The following is an 18,857-nucleotide window of genomic DNA, read 5'->3' as shown; positions in this document are numbered from 1 at the left end:
AATCTTAGCCTAAGACGACAACGCATTTAGCTTGAAGCATGCCCGTTCCGTTAGTTTCAAATCTACTGTCTCTTATCGAGTGCATGACATAGCTGGAGAAAACACGAGGTTACCAGACCTACATTCGACTTCAGACAGTGACAGAGATCAAGCTCCTCATCTTCAGCCTTAAGCTCATGTTTCATTTCATAAGAAGCAGCACAAAAACGAGGACGTTGCCATCTTCTGCTTAGGGTCCACAGCCATGTATGTGTGTAGTCTAGATGACGCTTGGGCTGGTCATCAGGGTAAGTCGAAAGACGCCAACTGATGTGCATCCTGAGTCGTACGCTTACATAAAGCAGATATTGCCCCTCGATCCTCAATGCCCAGCACAAGTAATAAAAGCCTCCATAAATGCCGAAAGCAGATGCTGTGGGCTTACGGCAGCAACCGTGCTAGGCCTAGCGCTCGCGGCGGAACTCAAGTCCGACAAGACACGCCTCGTTCCAACGCTCGCTGAAGCATGTGGAAAACTTGGAACATCTCGCCTCCACCAGGGCAATCCACTTCCTGCGAGGTGCCTAGGTACTTGACAGCCTGCGGTAGCTGTCTCAGAAGCTCAAGCAAGCTCTGCAGAGCTGAGCCCTGCGTCCACCGTGACTTATGAGAAGAGACAGAGTTCCGGCGTGGGGAGGGGAGGTTTCCTTCACCTGAAGGCCGTGTGTAGACACACCATGATCACGGCGTATCCAACAGAATCCAGATGGACTCTTTTTTTTTTCTTGTATCGTCATCGCCCCATCCGGTTGACCGTTTTTCGATGGAACCCCCGGGCTTGTGGACCTTTCGACGCCAGGCGGACCAATGTGAATGTCCACGGCCTTATCAAACACAGGATTTTCAGCGCCTTGAGCTCCCGTCAGCCTCCTATCCTATCATCTTTGTGGCTTGCGGGCATCTTTCGGTGGTAGGTAGCGCCGCGGGTGGCAAGAAAGAGCTGTCCAACCCAACCTTCAGTTTCCTTTTGGGCTGGATCAGAGCTGCCTGAGCTTCCTGCATGTCCCTGTGATGACCTCATCGGCCCCCGTCAGCCCCTCCTTGCCAATGCTCTCGAATCTCTCCTGTGTGTCTTGTGAGAGCTGCAAATGCACGTCGCATCATGTTGAAGGTGGCCATCGGTGCAAGAATTTCCAACCAACTGCCGCATCCATTTCCTCATTTCATTTTGCTTAGCGATCAATATGTACATGCGTTAGTGCTCTGTGTCTTATTAGAACCGGGGATGTATGGTCAAGGATCATGAGGGAATCACGCAACAAAGACATAGTTGAGCATAGCTTGCAGACCGCTTGACTCCAGCCACCTCGGTTGCCACTGGTTCGGCCGTAGATAGCACACACCTTGGCTAAAAGGTGACACCCTCCCAACAAAAGGCGAAATAAATTGTCCGACTGCTTTTTCTGCTCGTTGTGTGCTCGGCGTTGGTCGTAAATTCATCATTTGTTGAAAGAAATCCTTGTTCTTCCTCTTGAATTTAATCGTCATGGGCAGCTATACCTTCAAGTGGTAAGTGCGATCACGACTGCGAAGCTCCTTCCTCCCCCGCCTTTGTTGGACGCGCCTGCCTCGATTGCTTCGCCGCCCACGCTGGACTGGTGGCTGCAAGACCATGAGTCACCAGCTATTCGTTGTTCCAACAACTTGTAGTATTTTGTCATTCGACATGATCACGCGGCTAACTAGACAATCTCGCGCAATACAGGGAAAATCCCACTGGCGATGTATCCGACGTCCTCGTTACCGGTTCGTTTGATGGATGGACCAAATCGGTGAAGCTCGAAAAGCAAGGGACCAGCTTCCATAAGACGGTCACTTTCGCGGAGAAAGATGCTTCGAGCAAGATATACTACAAGGTGAGTTGATGCGACCTCGTTTGTCGTCTTGCTTTTGCTTCTCCTTCCCTTGTCATTCCGAAATGCGGTCAAGCCTCGTCCCATCAGGGCTGGACCGGAAGCATTGGGCGACAAACAGACGATTTACAAGAGGAACCACCAACCCTGCCGAACCTACGGAGAATTTCGATGGCCAATTGCAAATGCGACAACATCTGCGGCCTTCGCCACCCACCCCCTGTTGCACATGGAGAGCAGCAAATTTGGGAAACACACCATTGTTCATTGAAATTGCTTCCTTTTCCTTTTTCTTGAAAAAGGAAAAAGGGAACAAACAATCCTATTATTAGTACGGAGCGCAACACTGCGACAATGGCTGGCGCCCCATTTTCACTCCAGACTGCAGGGGTTGACCGAACGGGTCAAGATTGGGAACGAAGGCGCGAAGTGCTTTCAGCTCTCGGGCGAAATTATGACCCTGGTCATAGACTGCTGCACATCTATGGCACTACTATTGGGCGCATTCAATTTCCTTGAGGTTCTGTCAGATGCAGGCTTCGAAAAGAGACGACCTAAGAGTGAGGCGATGCGTTGGCCGTGCGACCGCACCCATCGAGGACAATACTACAAGAAACGGATAATCGAGCCCTGGATGCGGCCACACGGCCCAAGACAGCCAAAACGATGTTGCCTTACTCCGTACCGATCCAAGACCATGTCGACTGGGTGGGAAGGCTACATGTAAGCACTCGTGCTGATTGGCATCCAACGTGGTAATACGGAGTACCACGACCGGTAGCGTCTCAAATCGTCGCCGAGTCATCTCGAGACTCTGTCGTCGTTTGGCTGGTTCCGTCGATGGGGTTGCGCCGGCTGACCGGCCGTATTGGCTAGTGACAAGGCGGCAGGGCCGGGTCAGTTGCGACCAACAGGCAACGGGGCACGCATTGTTTGCAAAGTCGAAGATTGCGCAATTGCAACTGAGCAAACAAACTGAGCGAGGCGACTGAAAAAATCACGGCACAGCACGGGGTAAGGCTGGCTACCACACTGTCAGCCCCTGACTCATCTAGTCTGACGACTTGCCGAACACTTGCATGCTGGATTGAATCGCTCCGGCCAGCTGTCCACAGGCCACTGATGTCCAACCCTGTCCAAAGCGACCAGCGTGGCCCAAAAAGCTATTGAGCCCTGCTCCAAGGTCGCAACAAGGTGCAAAAGCCCTCCGCACACGACACCGGACCCACCGGACGCACACGCCAGCCAGTACGAGCTCAGCCCCTTGGTTCACTTGCGCACTTGCGCACTTCTGACTTGCGCCAGCCTCCCCGCCTGCATATATCTCACGTCACGCCCGCCCCGTGCGCTGTGTCCACCTGTCATTCACACATTTTACTTCCAGACCTGTCATCTGTTCTTGATCAATTGGCGCGCAAACTATCATCTGCAGGTCAAAGTCTTTGGCTAACTCTATCCGCTCCCTCCTTTCTTCACTATTTAGTTCGTCGTCGATAACAATTGGACCATCAACGAGTCCTACCCGCACGAAGCCGACCACGAGGGCAACGTCAATAACTTTCTGACCCCGGACGACCTCTCCAACTCTGAATCTGCGCAGGTGCCTGCACTCGCTGCAGCTCCCTTTATCAACACCGTCACCCCCGAATCCACCACCGTTGCCGAAATGGCCAAGAAGAACAACAACAAGAAGAAGGCCGCCGCCGCCAGTAAGCAGCCTGCTGCTGCTGCTGCTGCTGCTACTGCCGTAGCCAGCGCCCCCGCCTCTGAGCCCAAGCCCGAGACCAACGTCGCCGAGGCTGCTCCTGCCGCAGCAGAAGCTACTGCGACCCCATCTGACGTCCCCGGAGGCTTCCCTGTGACGCCCTCCAATGAGGCTGCCGACCTGGAGGATAAGACTGTCAGCATCAATCCTCTACCAGCTACAGTTCCTGGCACTAGCAACCCTATTAAGCTTGCCCCCGGTGAGAAGATCCCAGAGGCAATTGCCGCTCAGAATATCAATGAGCATGTCAAGCTAGACAAGGAGTCCTACGAGCGGAGCGACGCCCTTCCCGGCGGCCCTCCTTTCAGCACCACCGAGGTCCCTCCCAAGTCTGGCACTATGATCCCCGAATCCAGCCTCCCTATGGGCGATCAAGCCGACGTCACCAACGCTACCATTAACTCGGTTGGCCCCGGTGCCACGACTGTCGCCCTCGCCGGTCAGGTTCCCCTGGAGCCTGACGTCACCAACGCTACCATTAACTCGGTTGGCCCCGGTGCCACGACTGTCGCCCTCGCCGGTCAGGTTCCCCTGGAGCCTGACGTCACCAACGCTACCATTAACTCGGTTGGCCCCGGTGCCACGACTGTCGCCCTCGCCGGTCAGGTTCCCCTGGAGCCCAAGGTCCCCGAGGTTGTTAAGGAGAGCCAGGAGAAAGCCGGCGTCGCACCCGAAGCATCTGGTGTAGCTGAGGAAGTCAGAGAAAAGGCCAAGGTCGAGGAAGAAATCAAGACAAAGGTTCCCGAGGCTCCTGCTACCTCTGTCGGCACTTCTGGCATTGGAACTGAGAAGAAGGAGAACTCTGGCGCTATCCTTGGTGCTGCCACAGCTACTGGTGGCGCTGCTGTTGCGGCTGCTGTTGCGGCAGTTAACAAGTTTTCTGAAGATGCTACTCCTGCTGTGAACGACGCCAAGAAGGCGACTGTCGATACAATCAACAAGAACCTTCCTGCCACTGTAAAAGACAAGCTACCCGAGTCAGCTCAGGCCGCTCTTGCTAGTGACAAGAAGGACAGTCCTCTGGAGAAGATTTCACCTGAAGTTCCCAAGGAGGTCAAGGAGTCTATTGCTGAGGCTGGTAAGAGCCCTGAGGCTGCTGCAAGCACCTCTGCGGTCGAGGAGAAGAGGGAGGTCGAGAGCGAGCTGCTTAAGGAAGTGAGGAAGGCACCTGCTGTTGATGAAGTGAAGAAGGCACCTGCTCTTGATGACGCCGTCAAGCCCGCTGAAACAAAAGCCCCCGAGACAAAGCCTACAGTCGCCACGCCTGCAGCAGCAAGCACTCAGGCCCCAACTACTGTCGCTGCTGCGAATGGAGCTACGGGCGCCGAAACCAAGGCTTCTGAGCCTCCTGCCGCGACATCAGCAACGCCCGCGACCAATGGCAACGGCACTGAGAGCAAGCCTGCCGCTGAAGGCGGTGCTGCCCATGACAAGAAGAAGAGCCGCTTGAGTGTCATGTTCAGCAAGCTCAAGGCCAAGTTGAAATAAAAATAGTTTTCCGTGCGGGTTGGGGAAATACAGCAAGATAATGAGGGTTGGGAAGGGTTTTTTGTTACGGTGATATATGTAGTGTGGTTTTTTGCTTGTTGAGGATGCTTTGTACCAGTTGTCAATGATTCCCCCTCAGATTTCTGCGAATAAGAGAAAAGTGGTCAGGGACTTGACCTGACGCCCGACGCCTAAGGGTGCAGCGTCGTATACCTAATTCACGATCATTTTCGATGCCGCTCATTTCATGTGTTTATTTCAGCATTGCAATTGCAATTGGAATCCATGTACAATCAGCTTGTTGGAAGTTTCATGAGACTGACTCAACATGCGAGATCATGACTGGGGCTGGGGATACGTCGAGACAATATCAATAAATCAAATCGTACATAATGTATCTTTGCCTAAACAACCGGCTGGTAATGTGACTAGCTTTTCTCCAAGTTTATTCCACCATGCTACTATCACCCGACAATTCTATGCTGCCTGATGCCACACGTTCAGCCATGGCCAAATTCAGTAGCAGTTAGTAAAACTCAATACACGAAATCATCCAATTACAACCTGGTCAAACTCCTCGTAGTATCGATGCGTTGCGAGCGCCAACTGAAGCCACCAATTGCAGCACGGGAAAGTAAGCCCGCATAAGCATAAGTCACGGGAGCTGTTCTCGCCAATGCGTTTTTCTCGGGACAACGTTATTTAGCACGTTTGATGACGGGCGCACACGTGAACGGACCACGAGGCGACGCTGTCATTTTTGGCCATCATCGGCTTGTTGATACATTTTGCTTTGGTCAAACCAGGAGCTAAAGCGGACTGCAAACTTCGTGGCTTCGCTGCTGCTAATAAGAGAAGGCCCAACTCAACATTTGTCGATTTGCCAACACAGGCTGCGTCTCACGATGCTGCACACATTTACTGCCATTTTTCTGGCTGCATCAGCGGCCGGCGCAGTGCGACCATGGAAAGCCGCAGGCCCGGGTGATTCTCGCAGCCCCTGCCCCATGCTGAACACTCTCGCAAATCACGGATACCTGTACGTCTCAACCGCGCAGCCCGTCCGTCAGAGCTGCGTCTAACGAAGGCTGACCGATACAGACCACACAACGGCAGAAACCTCTCGGTTAAACACTTTGGCGATGCCGTCGTTGAAGCTCTCAACGCCGCCCCCTCGTACGGCACCCTGCCCGCGCGCGTGTTCGTCAAGAGCTGGGGCAAGGACTTCTTTGACCTCGAGGACCTCAACACGCCGGGGATCCTGCAGCACAGGGGCTCCTTGACTCGCGACGACATGACGCCCACGGAGAGGAATATCGATGTCGATGTTGCACGGGTGAACGCCCTGCTGGAAGACAGTCCGACTGACTACGTGGACGCAGCGTCCATAGCCAAGAGTCGCCTCCGTGTGGAAGCGTTATCGGAGCCTGAGAGACTGTCGAGCTGGGACCATCTGTTGGCTTACATGGAGTCTAGTCTGGTGCTTTTAGTGATGAAGGAGGGCGAAGTGCCGTCTGCGTTTAGTTTTCCCTCGGCCAAGATTTGGACGGCGCCAAAGGAGCGTGTGAGGGTGTGGCTGACGGAGGAGAGGTTGCCAGATGAGTTGGGGTGGAAGCGCTCAGAGCGAAAGCTGGGCTCGCTGGATTTGGTGCCGATTATGAAGGCCATCTTTGATGAGAAGAGGGCGCAGAGCGGCAAGGGCCGGCTTTGGAAGTCGTTTTTGTCGTTGTTTTGGGGTTCACGAGATGAGTTGTAGGTTATATTACTGCAGGAGCTTGGTATGACCACACATCTGAGCTATCGTGGTCTAGTCTCATAATGGTACAGAGGAGATGGCGGGAAATTGATATGTTTATTGTCAAGATCTTTCAGTCGACCACCGTAAAGGGACGGTCTAAATGCACGCCATCACGGCTTCGTAGTAAGAGGCAGCTTACCCTATAAACAACAGCAGCACGAGGCGTCGTGGAATCTAAAGTCATATGAATAGTCACGTGTATAGCAATGACTGACTAACCACTTGCTGCTCTTCCCAGATCTCCCGGCCAGCAGTATCAGCTTCGTCACGGCTCGCCCCACTGACTCTACTGGCTTGACTGCTCCACCACCACTGCCGGGGTCCGTCCAGGTTGGACCCCTCCGAGAGAGTCATCACTCTGCTCCCATCGTATCCAACCTACAAGTCCTTTTTATCTGCTTATTATTTTATAAGTGGCGGCTAGAGAGCAGGTCGATACCACCCGCGGCCGCAGATCAGCGTGGATCGCGGCTTTCCCAGCGAAGAGAGCTGCACCGTCGAGACGCGAAGTCGCGTCGGGATGGGCATGTTGACCATTGCCCTCGGAATCAAGGATTGAACCCTCAATTTCATCCACTCTTGCGAGTATCCTGGCTCATCTTCGACCTCCCGCATTTGTTCTTGGAAGAAATTTGCCTGCCTTGCACAGGCCGGCCATGAGTCTTTTGAACGCTGTCGCGGGCAAGACCCCTTCTACGGCCGCGAATTATCCCTCCCAGCCACAAGCTGGTCCGACAACTTCAAGCTTCGAATCGACTCGCCGTCCAAGCCAACCGGGCTCTTCTTCTGCACAGCCTATGCCCAGAAAGGGGCAGGCCTCTCGGAAGCAACACAAGAATCAACGCAGACCCAGTGCAGACCAAAGACTTCACGGCAACCCTGATGAGTATGACGCCATGGCCGAGATCCGAGCTGTCCGGAACCCATCGAGCAGGAGAGGCCAGACATCAATCACCCATCTCCTAAACTACACGACTCCCCGACACTTCCAAGACCACAGCTACCATCCGAGGTCGTATCGCAGAAATCCCAGCTGGGGCCCTGGATCCGGTCGCCACGCTGCTGATAAATCCAGATATGTGCATTCCAATTACCGCTTTGTGGTCTCTCCGGAAGGGACCTACACAAAGCACGAGGTCGATGCCGACGTCTTTTTGGACTGGGCGGATGTTTTGCAGATTATTGCCTCCTCGGAATCACAAACAGCTTCTTGCCCAATTTGCCTCTCGGAGCCCGTTGCTCCGCGTATGGCCAAGTGTGGGCACATCTTTTGCCTCCCTTGCTTGATTCGATTTATGCACTCAAACAGCGATGATGCTAAATCGGGTAAAGGGGCTCGTTGGAAGAAGTGCCCCATCTGCGAGGACATAATTTATCTCCACGAAGTTAAAGCTGTTCGGTTCTATGCTGGACAGGAATGTCCATTGCCTCGAGTGGGAGATGATGTCGTCCTACGACTCATGGCAAGAAAAGCAAGCTCTACCTTGGCTCTGCCACGAGAGGGTGGTGCTGATCTTCTCAACTCGGGAGATGATGTGCCGTGGCACTTTGCGGCAAATGTCTTGGACTATTCAAGAATCATGAAGGGTACTGCAGAGTACATGGCCACCCAATATGAAGAGGAGACAAAGGCTTTAATGAAACAGGAAAAGGAAGACGAGACGCTGTTTGGAGCGGACTCAGAGTGGACTCAGAAGGCCATCAAAGCTGTCCAAGCAGCAAAAGAAAGGACGGATGCTTTGAAAGCATTAAACAGCAGCGGCTCACATTCAGGTTCAAGCTCGTCATCAGCGAAGCCATCTTCACATGCTGATTTCTATTTCTACAGCGCTCCGCCGCATTTGTATTTGTCACCGCTCGATATTAGGATCTTGAAAGCGAAGTATGGGTCGTTTGCTGCTTTCCCGTCAACATTACTCCCCCGCGTTGAGCACATCTCTACAGGGCATGTGGTGGACGAGGTACTCCGAAAGCGGACAAAGTATCTGGCACATCTCCCGCAGGGCTGCATCATAAGCTTCTTGGAGTGTGACTGGACAGACATTGTGTCCGCCGAGATCTTGCAGTCATTTTCCGGTGATATTGAGAAGAGAAGGAAGAGGAATCGGGAGAAGGCTGCTCAAGAAGAGCGCGAGAGGCTGCAGTCTGAACGTCTCGAAGCGGCGGCTCTCCGTGGCGCGCTCGGAGCCTCTGCTCGCAGGCACACAGCACTGGAACCTGTAGAAGAAGATAATTCTCCCGCTTTGGATATGTCTGACTTCCAGCCACTGACCAGCCAATCTGGCACAACACCACCAGATCCACGACCAGGATTTGAGACCCTGGCTTCCATGTCGACCAGCCCATCAACACAACGGACTGTCTGGGGTACGCGGGTGGTGCCAGTGTCTCCCGATTTGCAGCCTACCATGCCTGCTGTGGATGATGGGTGGCTCAAAGATGAGGACTTTTTAGGCACGGCTGAGCTCGCAATGCAGATTGAGGCAATTGAGGCTATGGAAGGCGTCAAGGCTGGCGATGCAAGTACCGCAGCTCCTATTGGCGAAGGCGGAGGCGGAGGCGGAGGCGGCAAGAAGAAGAAGAAGAAGCAGAAAATCACACTTATGAGTACAGGCGGTCGAAGAGGTCAATAAGACGTAGAAGGTATTGTTTTACACGTGGTCGAATAGTTGCTTGCATGTGGAGTTTTCTGGCGCATGGGCAGAGCATTGCCTAATATAGTAAATACAAATGTAATTTGTGTTATAATTTGTATTATATTGTATTTTTTATATTATGATATATTATAGTAAAAATTACAAAAAATAACTCCGTACAATACAGGCAATGTTCTGCGCATGAGAGACCCAGCTCTTATGCCATTGCGAGATAAGCATCCCCAGAAATAAGGAAATAACTGCGTTGGCATTTAAACTAGCAGGACTGTTTGATAGGCTACTGGCCAGCTAATAAATCATGGTCTGGAAAGAGCTGGCTGGTTAAGGACATTAGCTCGCATCAGTCAAATGGAGTTTGCAGCATTGTTTTTGAGATGGCGTTTTGTATTGTATCAAACCACACATATATAATAAGACGAATTATTCCATATATGCCCGAATTTAATTTGAATCATAGTTTTCTGCTTATTGATTCGTGTGCCCGGATTAGCGAAATACATTATACGTACAATCAATACCTAGGCAGTGTTGTTTGAAATGTCTTGGTATCAAGATGACATGACTGGAGAACACCAATTGAGCGTGATGCGCGGTGCGGGTCTCGAGAACAAACTCATGTCGGCGCGACCCCAGTAGCCAGCTCCTGCGGGGCTCCCGGATTGCGGGCGGTGAGCCAAAATTTTTCCCAGATGGCAGAATAAGTCGCATTAAGATTTGGCCATTTGGATATGCTAGATTTCTATCGGCACCGCACCAAGGAACACATTCACGTTCCAGCAACCAAATCACGGGCTTCTCCCCCCAGAGCATGGCTGCAGCCACTTCGCCGACTCTCACGTCGACGTCACACACGCTCACCGGCCAGCCCATCATGGCGCCCGCATCGGCCGCCAACTCCCATCCGGCCGTGGACATGGCCTCTTTCCTGGCCAACTTGCAACCCGAGAATCGACACGTTTTCCTCGAGCCGAGTGTCTCTCTCCCAAGCGACTCGCTCAGCATTGTCAAGGATACCCTGGAAGCGTTTGCCGCTCAGGTTGGCGATGCGCAGCAGGAGCGGTTGAGAGAGAGCAGAAAGAGGAAGAGAGGAGGGGAAAAGGTTGCCGATGTCTTGAAACTGAGAAGAGTTTATGTAGATGGTTTTGAGACGGGCCAGGTGTGGCAGCAGGCGAAGAAAATTATTGGAGGCGTGTTGAAGTTTTCAGAGGGCGTGGTGGATGAGCTGGAGGAAAATGAGGAGGTTGTTGCGCTGGGGGTTGATTCTGAGGATGAAGAGGGCGAGGTTAAGAGTTTGACGTTTGGTGAGGATGGGTTTGAGGTTGGTTCTGATTCTGATGAGGGCGAGGATGGGGTGAGTGACGTGGATGAAGAAGATGAAGAAGAGGATGAGGATGAAGAAGACGAAGGCGAAGATGATGATCTGGATGCAGGAATTGAAGATGGACTGGAGAGCGACGGAGATGACAAAGAGGAAGAGGGCAGGTCAGAAGATGAAGAAGACGACGAGGACGAGGCTGAGGAATATGTCGAAGACCCCAATGGCCTCAATGACGGCTTCTTCTCTATCGACGACTTCAACAAGCAGACTCAGTGGTTTGAGGACCAAGATGCCAGAGGAGACCCAAACACAGACCACGCCAGCGACGATGAAGACATAGATTGGACCGCGGATCCCCTGGCCTCGTCAAATTCTGATGCCAAGTCATCAAAGAAGCACAGCAACGAGCCCATCGACGATGAGGAATCTGATGATGATGATGGCCCCACGTTCGGAGACATGGCACTTGATGCGCCAGAGGGCGCCAGTGATGACGAAGTCATGGCAGACGAAGACGAAGACGATGAGGTTAACGATTTCAACGCCAACGGGGTCTACTACAAAGATTTCTTCGCACCCCCCTCAAGAAAGAACAAGACCGGCAAACCTCTGAAAAAGAAGGAGGCCCATCTCCCGCCTCAGCAACCCAACGAAGAAGACATGGAAAGGGCCATGGCCAACGTCAAACGCGATCTCTTTGATGATGAGTCAGAAAATGAAGACTCGGACGATGCCCTCTCCGACGTGTCAGCTGGTGACCCCAAATCAAGACGCTCAACCCACGAACGGCGGCAGGCAAAGCTCGCCGAAGAAATCCGCAAACTTGAAGCCGCATCCATAGCCAAGCGCGAATGGACGCTGTCGGGTGAGGCCGCGGCCGCGGACCGCCCCATGAACTCCCTTCTCGAAGAAGACGTGGACTTTGAGCACGTCGGCAAGCCCGTCCCCGTCATCACCCCAGAAATCAGCGAGTCCATCGAAGACCTCATCAAGCGGCGCATCCTGTCCCAAGAATTTGACGAGGTGCTCCGCCGCCGCCCGGACACAGACGGCCTCCCCGCTCACACGCGCCGCGGCCTCGTCGAGCTCGACGACAGCAAGCCCAACAAGAGCCTCGCCGAGGTCTATGAGGAGGAGCACATCAAGAACACCAACCCGGACACCTACGTCAGCAAGTCGGACGAGAAGCTCCAAAAGGAGGAGAAGGAGATCGAGGCCATGTGGAAGGACGTCTCTGCGCGCCTCGACGCCCTCTCCAGCTGGCACTACAAGCCGAAGCCAGCAGCGCCCCAGCTCAGCGTCGTCTCGGACGTGGCCACGGTCGCCATGGAGGACGCCCAGCCCACGACGGCGCAGGGCGTCGCCGGCGAGTCGTCGCGCATGGCCCCGCAGGAGATCTACAAGGCCGGCGCGGACAAGGCCTCGGTCGCAAAGGGCGAGGTCGTCACCAAGGCCGGCCTGCCCGTCGCCCGGCAGGAAATGTCGCGCGAGGACAGAGCCCGCCGCCGCAGGCGCCACAAGGAACGCGTCCGCAAGGCCGGCGGCGCGGACGCCCAGAGCGACAAGAAGCTGGGCACGAGGGCCAAGATGCAGCGCGACACAGTGGCCGAGCTCAAGAAGGGCGGCGTCAAGGTCATCAATCGCAGGGGCGAGATTACCGACGTCGATGGGAACAAGGCCAAGCCCAAGAAGGCCGTTACCAGCGGCGGCTTCAAGTTGTAAATGGCGACGTGGGAAAATCCGGCAGGGAGTGCATGGCATTAGTGGCGTTTTGGGTAGACCTGTTACATTTTGCGTGGAATTCCTGTTCAGTATCATGCAGAGATGGTGTGTTCTAGTTGTATTCTGATTGTCGGGACAAGCAATCAATCATTTTCACTGCTTGGTAGTTTCTTTTTTCCCCCACGGCCAACTAGACTACGTTGTTGTAGTAAAATATAAATAGGAACCTGACACATCCACGAAATGAGAAGATCCGAGGAAATCCAGATGGATGATTCTGATAATGTTGGTCATTGTGCATACTATACAAATCCAATCACACGAAAACCACCGACCAGCCCAGGTCGACGCCGCAACACCATAGGAGAAAAAACAAACAAGATCCCCTACTCCTTAACCTCTTCGGGCTCATCCTCCATCTTGGCCCTCTTAGGAGACTCCGCTGCATCGGGCACCTCGTCCCCTGCTTTCCGCTTACCGTTGGTAGCTGGCGCAGCCGGCTCGGGCTTCTCTTCCTCCTTGGCCTTCTTCTTACGCACCAGGCCTGTCAAGTCGGTAGCCGTCTTCTTCGCCTCCTCTACACGAGCTTGCGTCTCGGCAGCCGATTCGCCCAGCGCGGCGCCGAAAAGTCCTCCCAGGGCGTTGGCTTGCGGCCCGCCGAGGAGGTCGGACGCGTCGATGGGGTCCTTTTTCAAATCAACCAGCTACAAAGGGTGTTGTTAGTGATGCTAAAAAAGCACGTTTTTGTTTTTGGGAGGGGTGGACGACAAGAACTTTGACATACCCGTTGTTCCATGTCAGCAATGACCTCCTTCATTTCAAAAATGGCCTTTCGCGCAAGGTCGTTGTCCTCGGGCGACGCCATAGTGGCCACCTCGACCTCCTTGTTCTGCATCTTGAGCTTGAAGCTCTTGATGGCGAGGCTCATCTCCTTGATAGCTTCGTCGCGGAGGGACTGGTCCATGGCTTCGCGCTTGGTGTTTTTGCCTTCGTCATCGGACATGGTCACCGACGCAAACTCCAGTGCGAGCGAGAGCTTGTAGTGTGCCTCGGCGATGATTTCTGAATCTTCGGGGTAGAGTTCTAATTTGTAGTTGAGTGAGGTGCGGCCGTCTTCAATGGCGTTGGGATATCTACAACAAATCAGCGGATAGCCACACAGATGTTAAAAGGAGGATAAGGAAGACTGCTGACAACGCACCGCTCGTTTTCGAGAGAAATTTCAGCCAGGCAGTCGTGAGTATCGGCCAGGCGCTCCTTGATGTGTCGAACAGATGGGGGATCCTCAGCGGTTTCCTTGCCTTTGCCGGCTTCGTCATCCTTGCTCAATTGCTCCAACTGCTTTTCGTAGCAGACACGAGCGAGGTCGAGAATTTCAAACGCCGTTGCCAGGTCATCGTCCTCTTCCTCGGGTGCTTCCTCTTGTTGCTGTCATTTGTTAGAGTGTTCTCCAACGAGACAGTCTGCGGAGCTGGCGCTGCGATCCAACCTACCTCTTCGTCGGATGAGTCGTCAAAGTTCTCATCGCCGGTAAATTGGAACAGCGGCTTCTTCTCATCAGGTCCACCCTCCTTCGTCTTGTCCTCTTTCTTCTCGTGGGCGTCGCCAGCCTGTCCGGCAGCAATGGCGACGCCTTCTTGCGTCACCTTTTGGGCCTCGGTCAAAGCGGGTGCTGCTGGTTTCGAGCTGCTGTCGGCGGCGGTGGCAGCAGCAGCATTCTTCTGGTCCGCTGCAGCTGGACCACCGAGAACATCGCTCTTGCTCTGCCCAACTTTGAACAAGCTACGGCCGTAGTGGAATAGGATCTCAGCATTCTCGGGAGCCGTCTCCCCGTTGAGATCGACCTGCAGCACACTGGCGCGAGAGAAGATCTCGGCGGCATCTTCGTACTGCTTGTGGGCGTACAGCGCGGTGCCCTTGGCGCTCAAATCGGCAAGAGACACTCTTCTGGACTTGGGGTCCTCGTCGCGAGAGATGGGCGTCGCAACATCTTCCGTGGCAGCTGGGGTGCCTTCGGTGACGGTGGGAGTAGAGGTGCCTTCATCGGCAGGTCGCGTCTCGGGAGCAGGTTCTGCCATGTCGTGTCGAGTGAGGTCACGCGATCGGCAGAATTGGGCAATGCAGCAGACTCAAATTGTGCCAATTCCTCGCGGCGCCAAGCTCTGTTGGCAGGGTGCGGCGTTTGATAGAAGTCCGGAGAGTGATGGGTTTTGAATGAGGGAGAGCTTTTGATGCGACACAAGCTGTGGTGGGACGAAGGTCGAAGGGTCTTCTGATCGTGTTAATTGAGCCAAAGACGATGCGGCAGTCCAAATTTGTTTGTTTGATTCGTCGATCTGGAGTAAACGGGCGGTGGCCCACAGCGGGAACGCCATGACAAGCAAAGCAACAGGCAGCCTAGCAAGCTCGGCTCCCTCGACGTGCTGCTACCCTAGACGCGGCTAGGTTGCCAACACTTCCCAACATTCCCTCTTGTCATTGGATTGAACCACTGTTCTCATTTAGTCTTGTAATCTTTGAGCTCCTGAATTATCACCGTGTCTCACCTGGTTGTTTCTGTGTCGGCTTTCTCAATTCCTAGGTATCGGTCTCCACGCCTTGACAACCACGCAAGTAACCCAAAGCGCGATCATTTGTCTCTGTGGAAATTTCAATCCAAGAGAACTTGGTGCATTAATTACGGTGGAGGGCAAAGATTACTTAACCAGGCCAAGTACCTGGAATTAGTGTATAATTCTTAGGGCAAATATTGTCTGCCAGACCGTAATTGAGCTTTTTTTCAGAGTCAGACAAACGTACCGTACTTCGGAAACCAATGCACGGCGTTGCTATCCGTTGAAGCGAACTGTAACGACACTCTAATCACATCACTCCAAACGTCAAACGTGTTTCCCTTCTCTTTTTCTTCTTCTTCAAAATGGCATTGGAATCAGCCCGATTCACTAGTAACCACAGAAAGCAGGCCTCAGGTCGGTGCATCACTTGTTACATGGGCATCGTGTGAAGTCTTACGCTTGTTCAAGGTGCAACCTATCACGACCTGGACGTGGCTTGGTGCATCCCGTCGTCGAAACCAGCTGAAGACCAGTCGAGACCCCCGCGATCTAATTGCTATTGCGTGAATCGACAGAGCTTTGGACGCCGCCGCGCCACCTCAGGCGCCGCAGTTATCTCTATCCGTGCAGTGCATAATATGTGTGCTGGCGGTGCAATGCACAGTGCTGAGCGACGGGCCAAAAAACATGTTGGAGGCGTCCAGAATGGGCTGATTATTTCAAGAGGATGCGACTGTCGCGTTACATATAAATATAAGCGGCTGCCCATATGTTGCTATCGTCTAATAAGTGCGTCTTCCAAGCACAAGGTTCATACTGGCCCAATAGCACAACCACGCACCATACCTCACAATGAGCAACGACACTGAGAACCAGGTAAGCTTACGCCACTAGCGACACTACGCCGTTCATCCTACCTATTCTGGTTTCTCACCTACTGTCTTTTAGCCTGCTTTCGGCCAGATTTGTTGGCTCGAAATCGCTGTGTATGATATTAAACGAGCCTCGAAACTATATTCTGAGGTTTTCGGCTGGAAGATCAATGAAGATGCAATGGCTATGGGCCACCATGGCATCGAAGCCATGCATATGTTTGAGTCCCCCGGGAAGAAGCTGAGTGGCGGGTTTCTCGTCATGCAGGAAGGCTATCAGATGACCCGATATGGAAGCCTTGAGAAGGAGGTTCTCCCTCCCCTGCCCACGTTTTGTGTCAAGGACTGTGACGAAACCTTGAAGCAAGTAGAGGGCCTAGGTGGTAGCACACAGTGGTAAGTTGCGTCATGTATTTCCACGTTGTCGATATCCCCTTCTTTGCCAGCCATCTGTCGTGCTAATAAGGCGAACAGCCCCAAGACGGCAATCGGCGGTGATATGGGCCATTATGCTCGGTTTAATGACTCGGAGGGAAACATTATTGGTATCTGGTCGCAGGAATGAACCTGGAGTGTATGAATTATACGATGATCGAAAATGGGGATTTGGTGGGCAGTGTTGCCAGACGACGAGAATCGCGGCCTGAACTGAGTCATTTCTTTTGTGTGATGTTGAATACCTGCAGATCTGGGTCGATACGAATACATTTATGGCAAGGTTTTGTTTGTACCAAATACGACAAGCTCCATTTCCTGTGAAGCCAGAGGGCGATCTTAAGAGTGTTTAGCACGCTCTTCTAAATGGAGGTTGTTGCCATGTCTGCGGCATGTCTGTCAACGACCGTCAGCTTACTCCTGGCTTCGCAACTTGATGTGAAGCCGGATCAACTTCAACGACTTTGCAAACTAAATTGAGCCCAGGTGAAACATTACTTGAACAACAACTAACGGCCACTCATGTGTAGCATCTCGACCGCATTGACAGACTTTGACAATATATCCTCTGTGCATGCAATGGTTGATGGAATCTATCGTGGCCTGGATTTTCCAGCGTGGTCCAGTCACACATGGTAGCGGCGCGCCGATTGCTCAGTTTGAGACCGGCGTACTCCGTACGTACATCGGCAATTGATGTCAATCAGCTCCTGCTTATCCGTGGATGACTTGGTCAACTTAAGCTCCGTGCCGGGGGCGTTGTTTGAGTTTTGACTAGACGGTGCAATTTAGCTGTTGCGGAGGATTGTCCAATAAAGACAAACTCATTCAATAAGTGCTGAGGATCCGGCCCAGTAGTAGGCCTTTCGCCAGTCGGGTCATCTGGGCCCGGTTCAGCCAACATCTAGACAGTTGGGTGTATCGGCTAATGGGTGTAAGAGCTGCACGACAGCAGCTTGCTGATGAGGCTGTGTTGCTTTCAGCGACAATCTGGCTAGCCTGCACGGGCACGGGGCAAAAGGCCCTGACCTGGCAGTATTTCCGGCCGCTGCCACAACGGACCTGCCAGGCATGGTAAGGCCTGTCTGTCCAGCGATGCCAACATGATGCGGTTTCGACGGCCGTGGCGTGACGGGAGATTGTGCAATGGCGTACAATAGACATTAATGCGAGAGAAGACGACACGGAGATCTGGAGCCTGGTCGCTACCAAGTCCCTCGCTCCTTCCCTAGTCCTCTCACAAAGGGCAATCGAGGAAGGCGTCTGGGCAGGACCGATGCTCCCCACGCGCCCATTTCAAGGTCTGCACCTGTCTGAGCTCCAGCATTCGACTGTTGTACGGCCACATTTCACCTTGACGCACTCCCACTGCGGAATGCTCCAAGTCGGGAAACTGGGGAAGGCCTTGCGCAGCTTGTTTATCGCGATTGAAAAGCACCTGGCCCCTCAGGAACTCGATACACCATTGGCGGAAGAATTGGCAAAAGCTGGGGGGCATTCATGCGCTAGCTCGACTACCCTCGTTGCGGACCGGCCGACAAGAGCAATTGATCTCCAAGCCTTCAAGCACTAACCACTGCCAGCATCCCAGAGTTGAGCGAGTTCGGTGCCCGGCCACAGAGACGAGGTGAACGAGCCTTGCAACCCGAGCTGCCAGCAAGTCAATCTGTCTTCCTCCAAGGCGCCAAGTCACAACCCCACTGGCTCGCTGCCGCACTTGGGCTCTGAGTCTATTCCGAGCGCCGACCTTACCCAACGCCCAAGCAGCATATCCCGTGCATCTAGCAAAAGGGAAAAAAAAAATTATCAACCTCCAAACCATCCGGCGCCGTCACCTAGTGCTTCCCTGCAGGGCTGCGCGCGCATATTGCATTGTTCGCAAGTTCAATCTTACTGCTCCGTCACATGCCTCCCCCCCGAGTCATCGCAGAGGGCAGGCAACACCAACTTGACAACACTTCCATGTCTAGACGCCATTGTTGCTTGCATGTCGCAGACACATCTGAATTAGCCCGTCGAATACATCTGCTCATTGGCATTTACCTCCTTTGGGCACCTCGTTTCTGGCCCGGCGCCGTCTACACGCGACAAGCGGATCATAACGAAGCCTCGTCTCTCTCCCTTGGCCGATCAAAAGAATTGCTTGCCCATCTGCGAGTCTGTCGGCTGTAATACACCGCTGTTCCACCTCTCCACTGGCGACAGCGCCTATTTTCGACTCCCACCCTGTCTTTTCTTCCATTCTACAAGAACTACCCCGGTTTTGATAACACGGAATCGTACTTTTGGTGGCGGGACGAAATAGTTACTTGCCGGAGCGGTACCCCGTCTTGTTGCTGGCAGCTTCCACCAACC

The 18,857-nt window shown here is 53.4% G+C and overlaps 6 protein-coding genes across 6 annotated transcripts; 5 read left to right on the top strand and 1 right to left on the bottom strand.

Moving 5' to 3' along the window:
- Positions 1–1,525: 1,525 nt before the first annotated feature.
- Positions 1,526–5,145, top strand: MAA_08258 (carbohydrate-binding module family 48 protein; the record flags this gene model as incomplete). The annotated part of the gene is made up of 3 exons (XM_007826256.2): positions 1,526–1,548; positions 1,745–1,895; positions 3,376–5,145. The coding sequence occupies 3 exons, from the start codon at positions 1,526–1,528 to the stop codon at positions 5,143–5,145; spliced, it is 1,944 nt and encodes a 647-aa protein (XP_007824447.2).
- A 905-nt stretch (positions 5,146–6,050) lies between these two features.
- MAA_08259 (Chloroperoxidase) lies at positions 6,051–6,901 on the top strand (the record flags this gene model as incomplete). The annotated part of the gene is made up of 2 exons (XM_007826257.1): positions 6,051–6,184; positions 6,247–6,901. The coding sequence occupies 2 exons, from the start codon at positions 6,051–6,053 to the stop codon at positions 6,899–6,901; spliced, it is 789 nt and encodes a 262-aa protein (XP_007824448.1).
- A 698-nt stretch (positions 6,902–7,599) lies between these two features.
- MAA_08260 (RING-15 protein) lies at positions 7,600–9,576 on the top strand (the record flags this gene model as incomplete). Its single annotated transcript, XM_007826258.1, has 1 exon — positions 7,600–9,576. One exon carries the CDS (start codon positions 7,600–7,602, stop codon positions 9,574–9,576), a length of 1,977 nt encoding a protein of 658 aa, XP_007824449.1.
- Positions 9,577–10,471: 895 nt separating this feature from the next.
- MAA_08261 (U3 small nucleolar ribonucleoprotein Mpp10) lies at positions 10,472–12,640 on the top strand (the record flags this gene model as incomplete). The annotated part of the gene is made up of 1 exon (XM_007826259.1): positions 10,472–12,640. One exon carries the CDS (start codon positions 10,472–10,474, stop codon positions 12,638–12,640), a length of 2,169 nt encoding a protein of 722 aa, XP_007824450.1.
- A 386-nt stretch (positions 12,641–13,026) lies between these two features.
- Positions 13,027–14,718, bottom strand: MAA_08262 (histone H1-binding protein; the record flags this gene model as incomplete). Its single annotated transcript, XM_007826260.1, has 4 exons — positions 13,027–13,344; positions 13,425–13,773; positions 13,842–14,068; positions 14,134–14,718. 4 exons carry the CDS (start codon positions 14,716–14,718, stop codon positions 13,027–13,029), a joined length of 1,479 nt encoding a protein of 492 aa, XP_007824451.1.
- A 1,329-nt stretch (positions 14,719–16,047) lies between these two features.
- MAA_08263 (lactoylglutathione lyase family protein) lies at positions 16,048–16,632 on the top strand (the record flags this gene model as incomplete). Its single annotated transcript, XM_007826261.1, has 3 exons — positions 16,048–16,071; positions 16,144–16,463; positions 16,542–16,632. 3 exons carry the CDS (start codon positions 16,048–16,050, stop codon positions 16,630–16,632), a joined length of 435 nt encoding a protein of 144 aa, XP_007824452.1.
- Positions 16,633–18,857: the final 2,225 nt, after the last annotated feature.

Source organism: Metarhizium robertsii, assembly GCF_000187425.2.
Source record: "Metarhizium robertsii ARSEF 23 chromosome Unknown MAA_Scf_4, whole genome shotgun sequence".
NCBI lineage: Eukaryota > Fungi > Ascomycota > Sordariomycetes > Hypocreales > Clavicipitaceae > Metarhizium > Metarhizium robertsii.
This window is presented reverse-complemented; position numbering and strand designations above follow the sequence as displayed.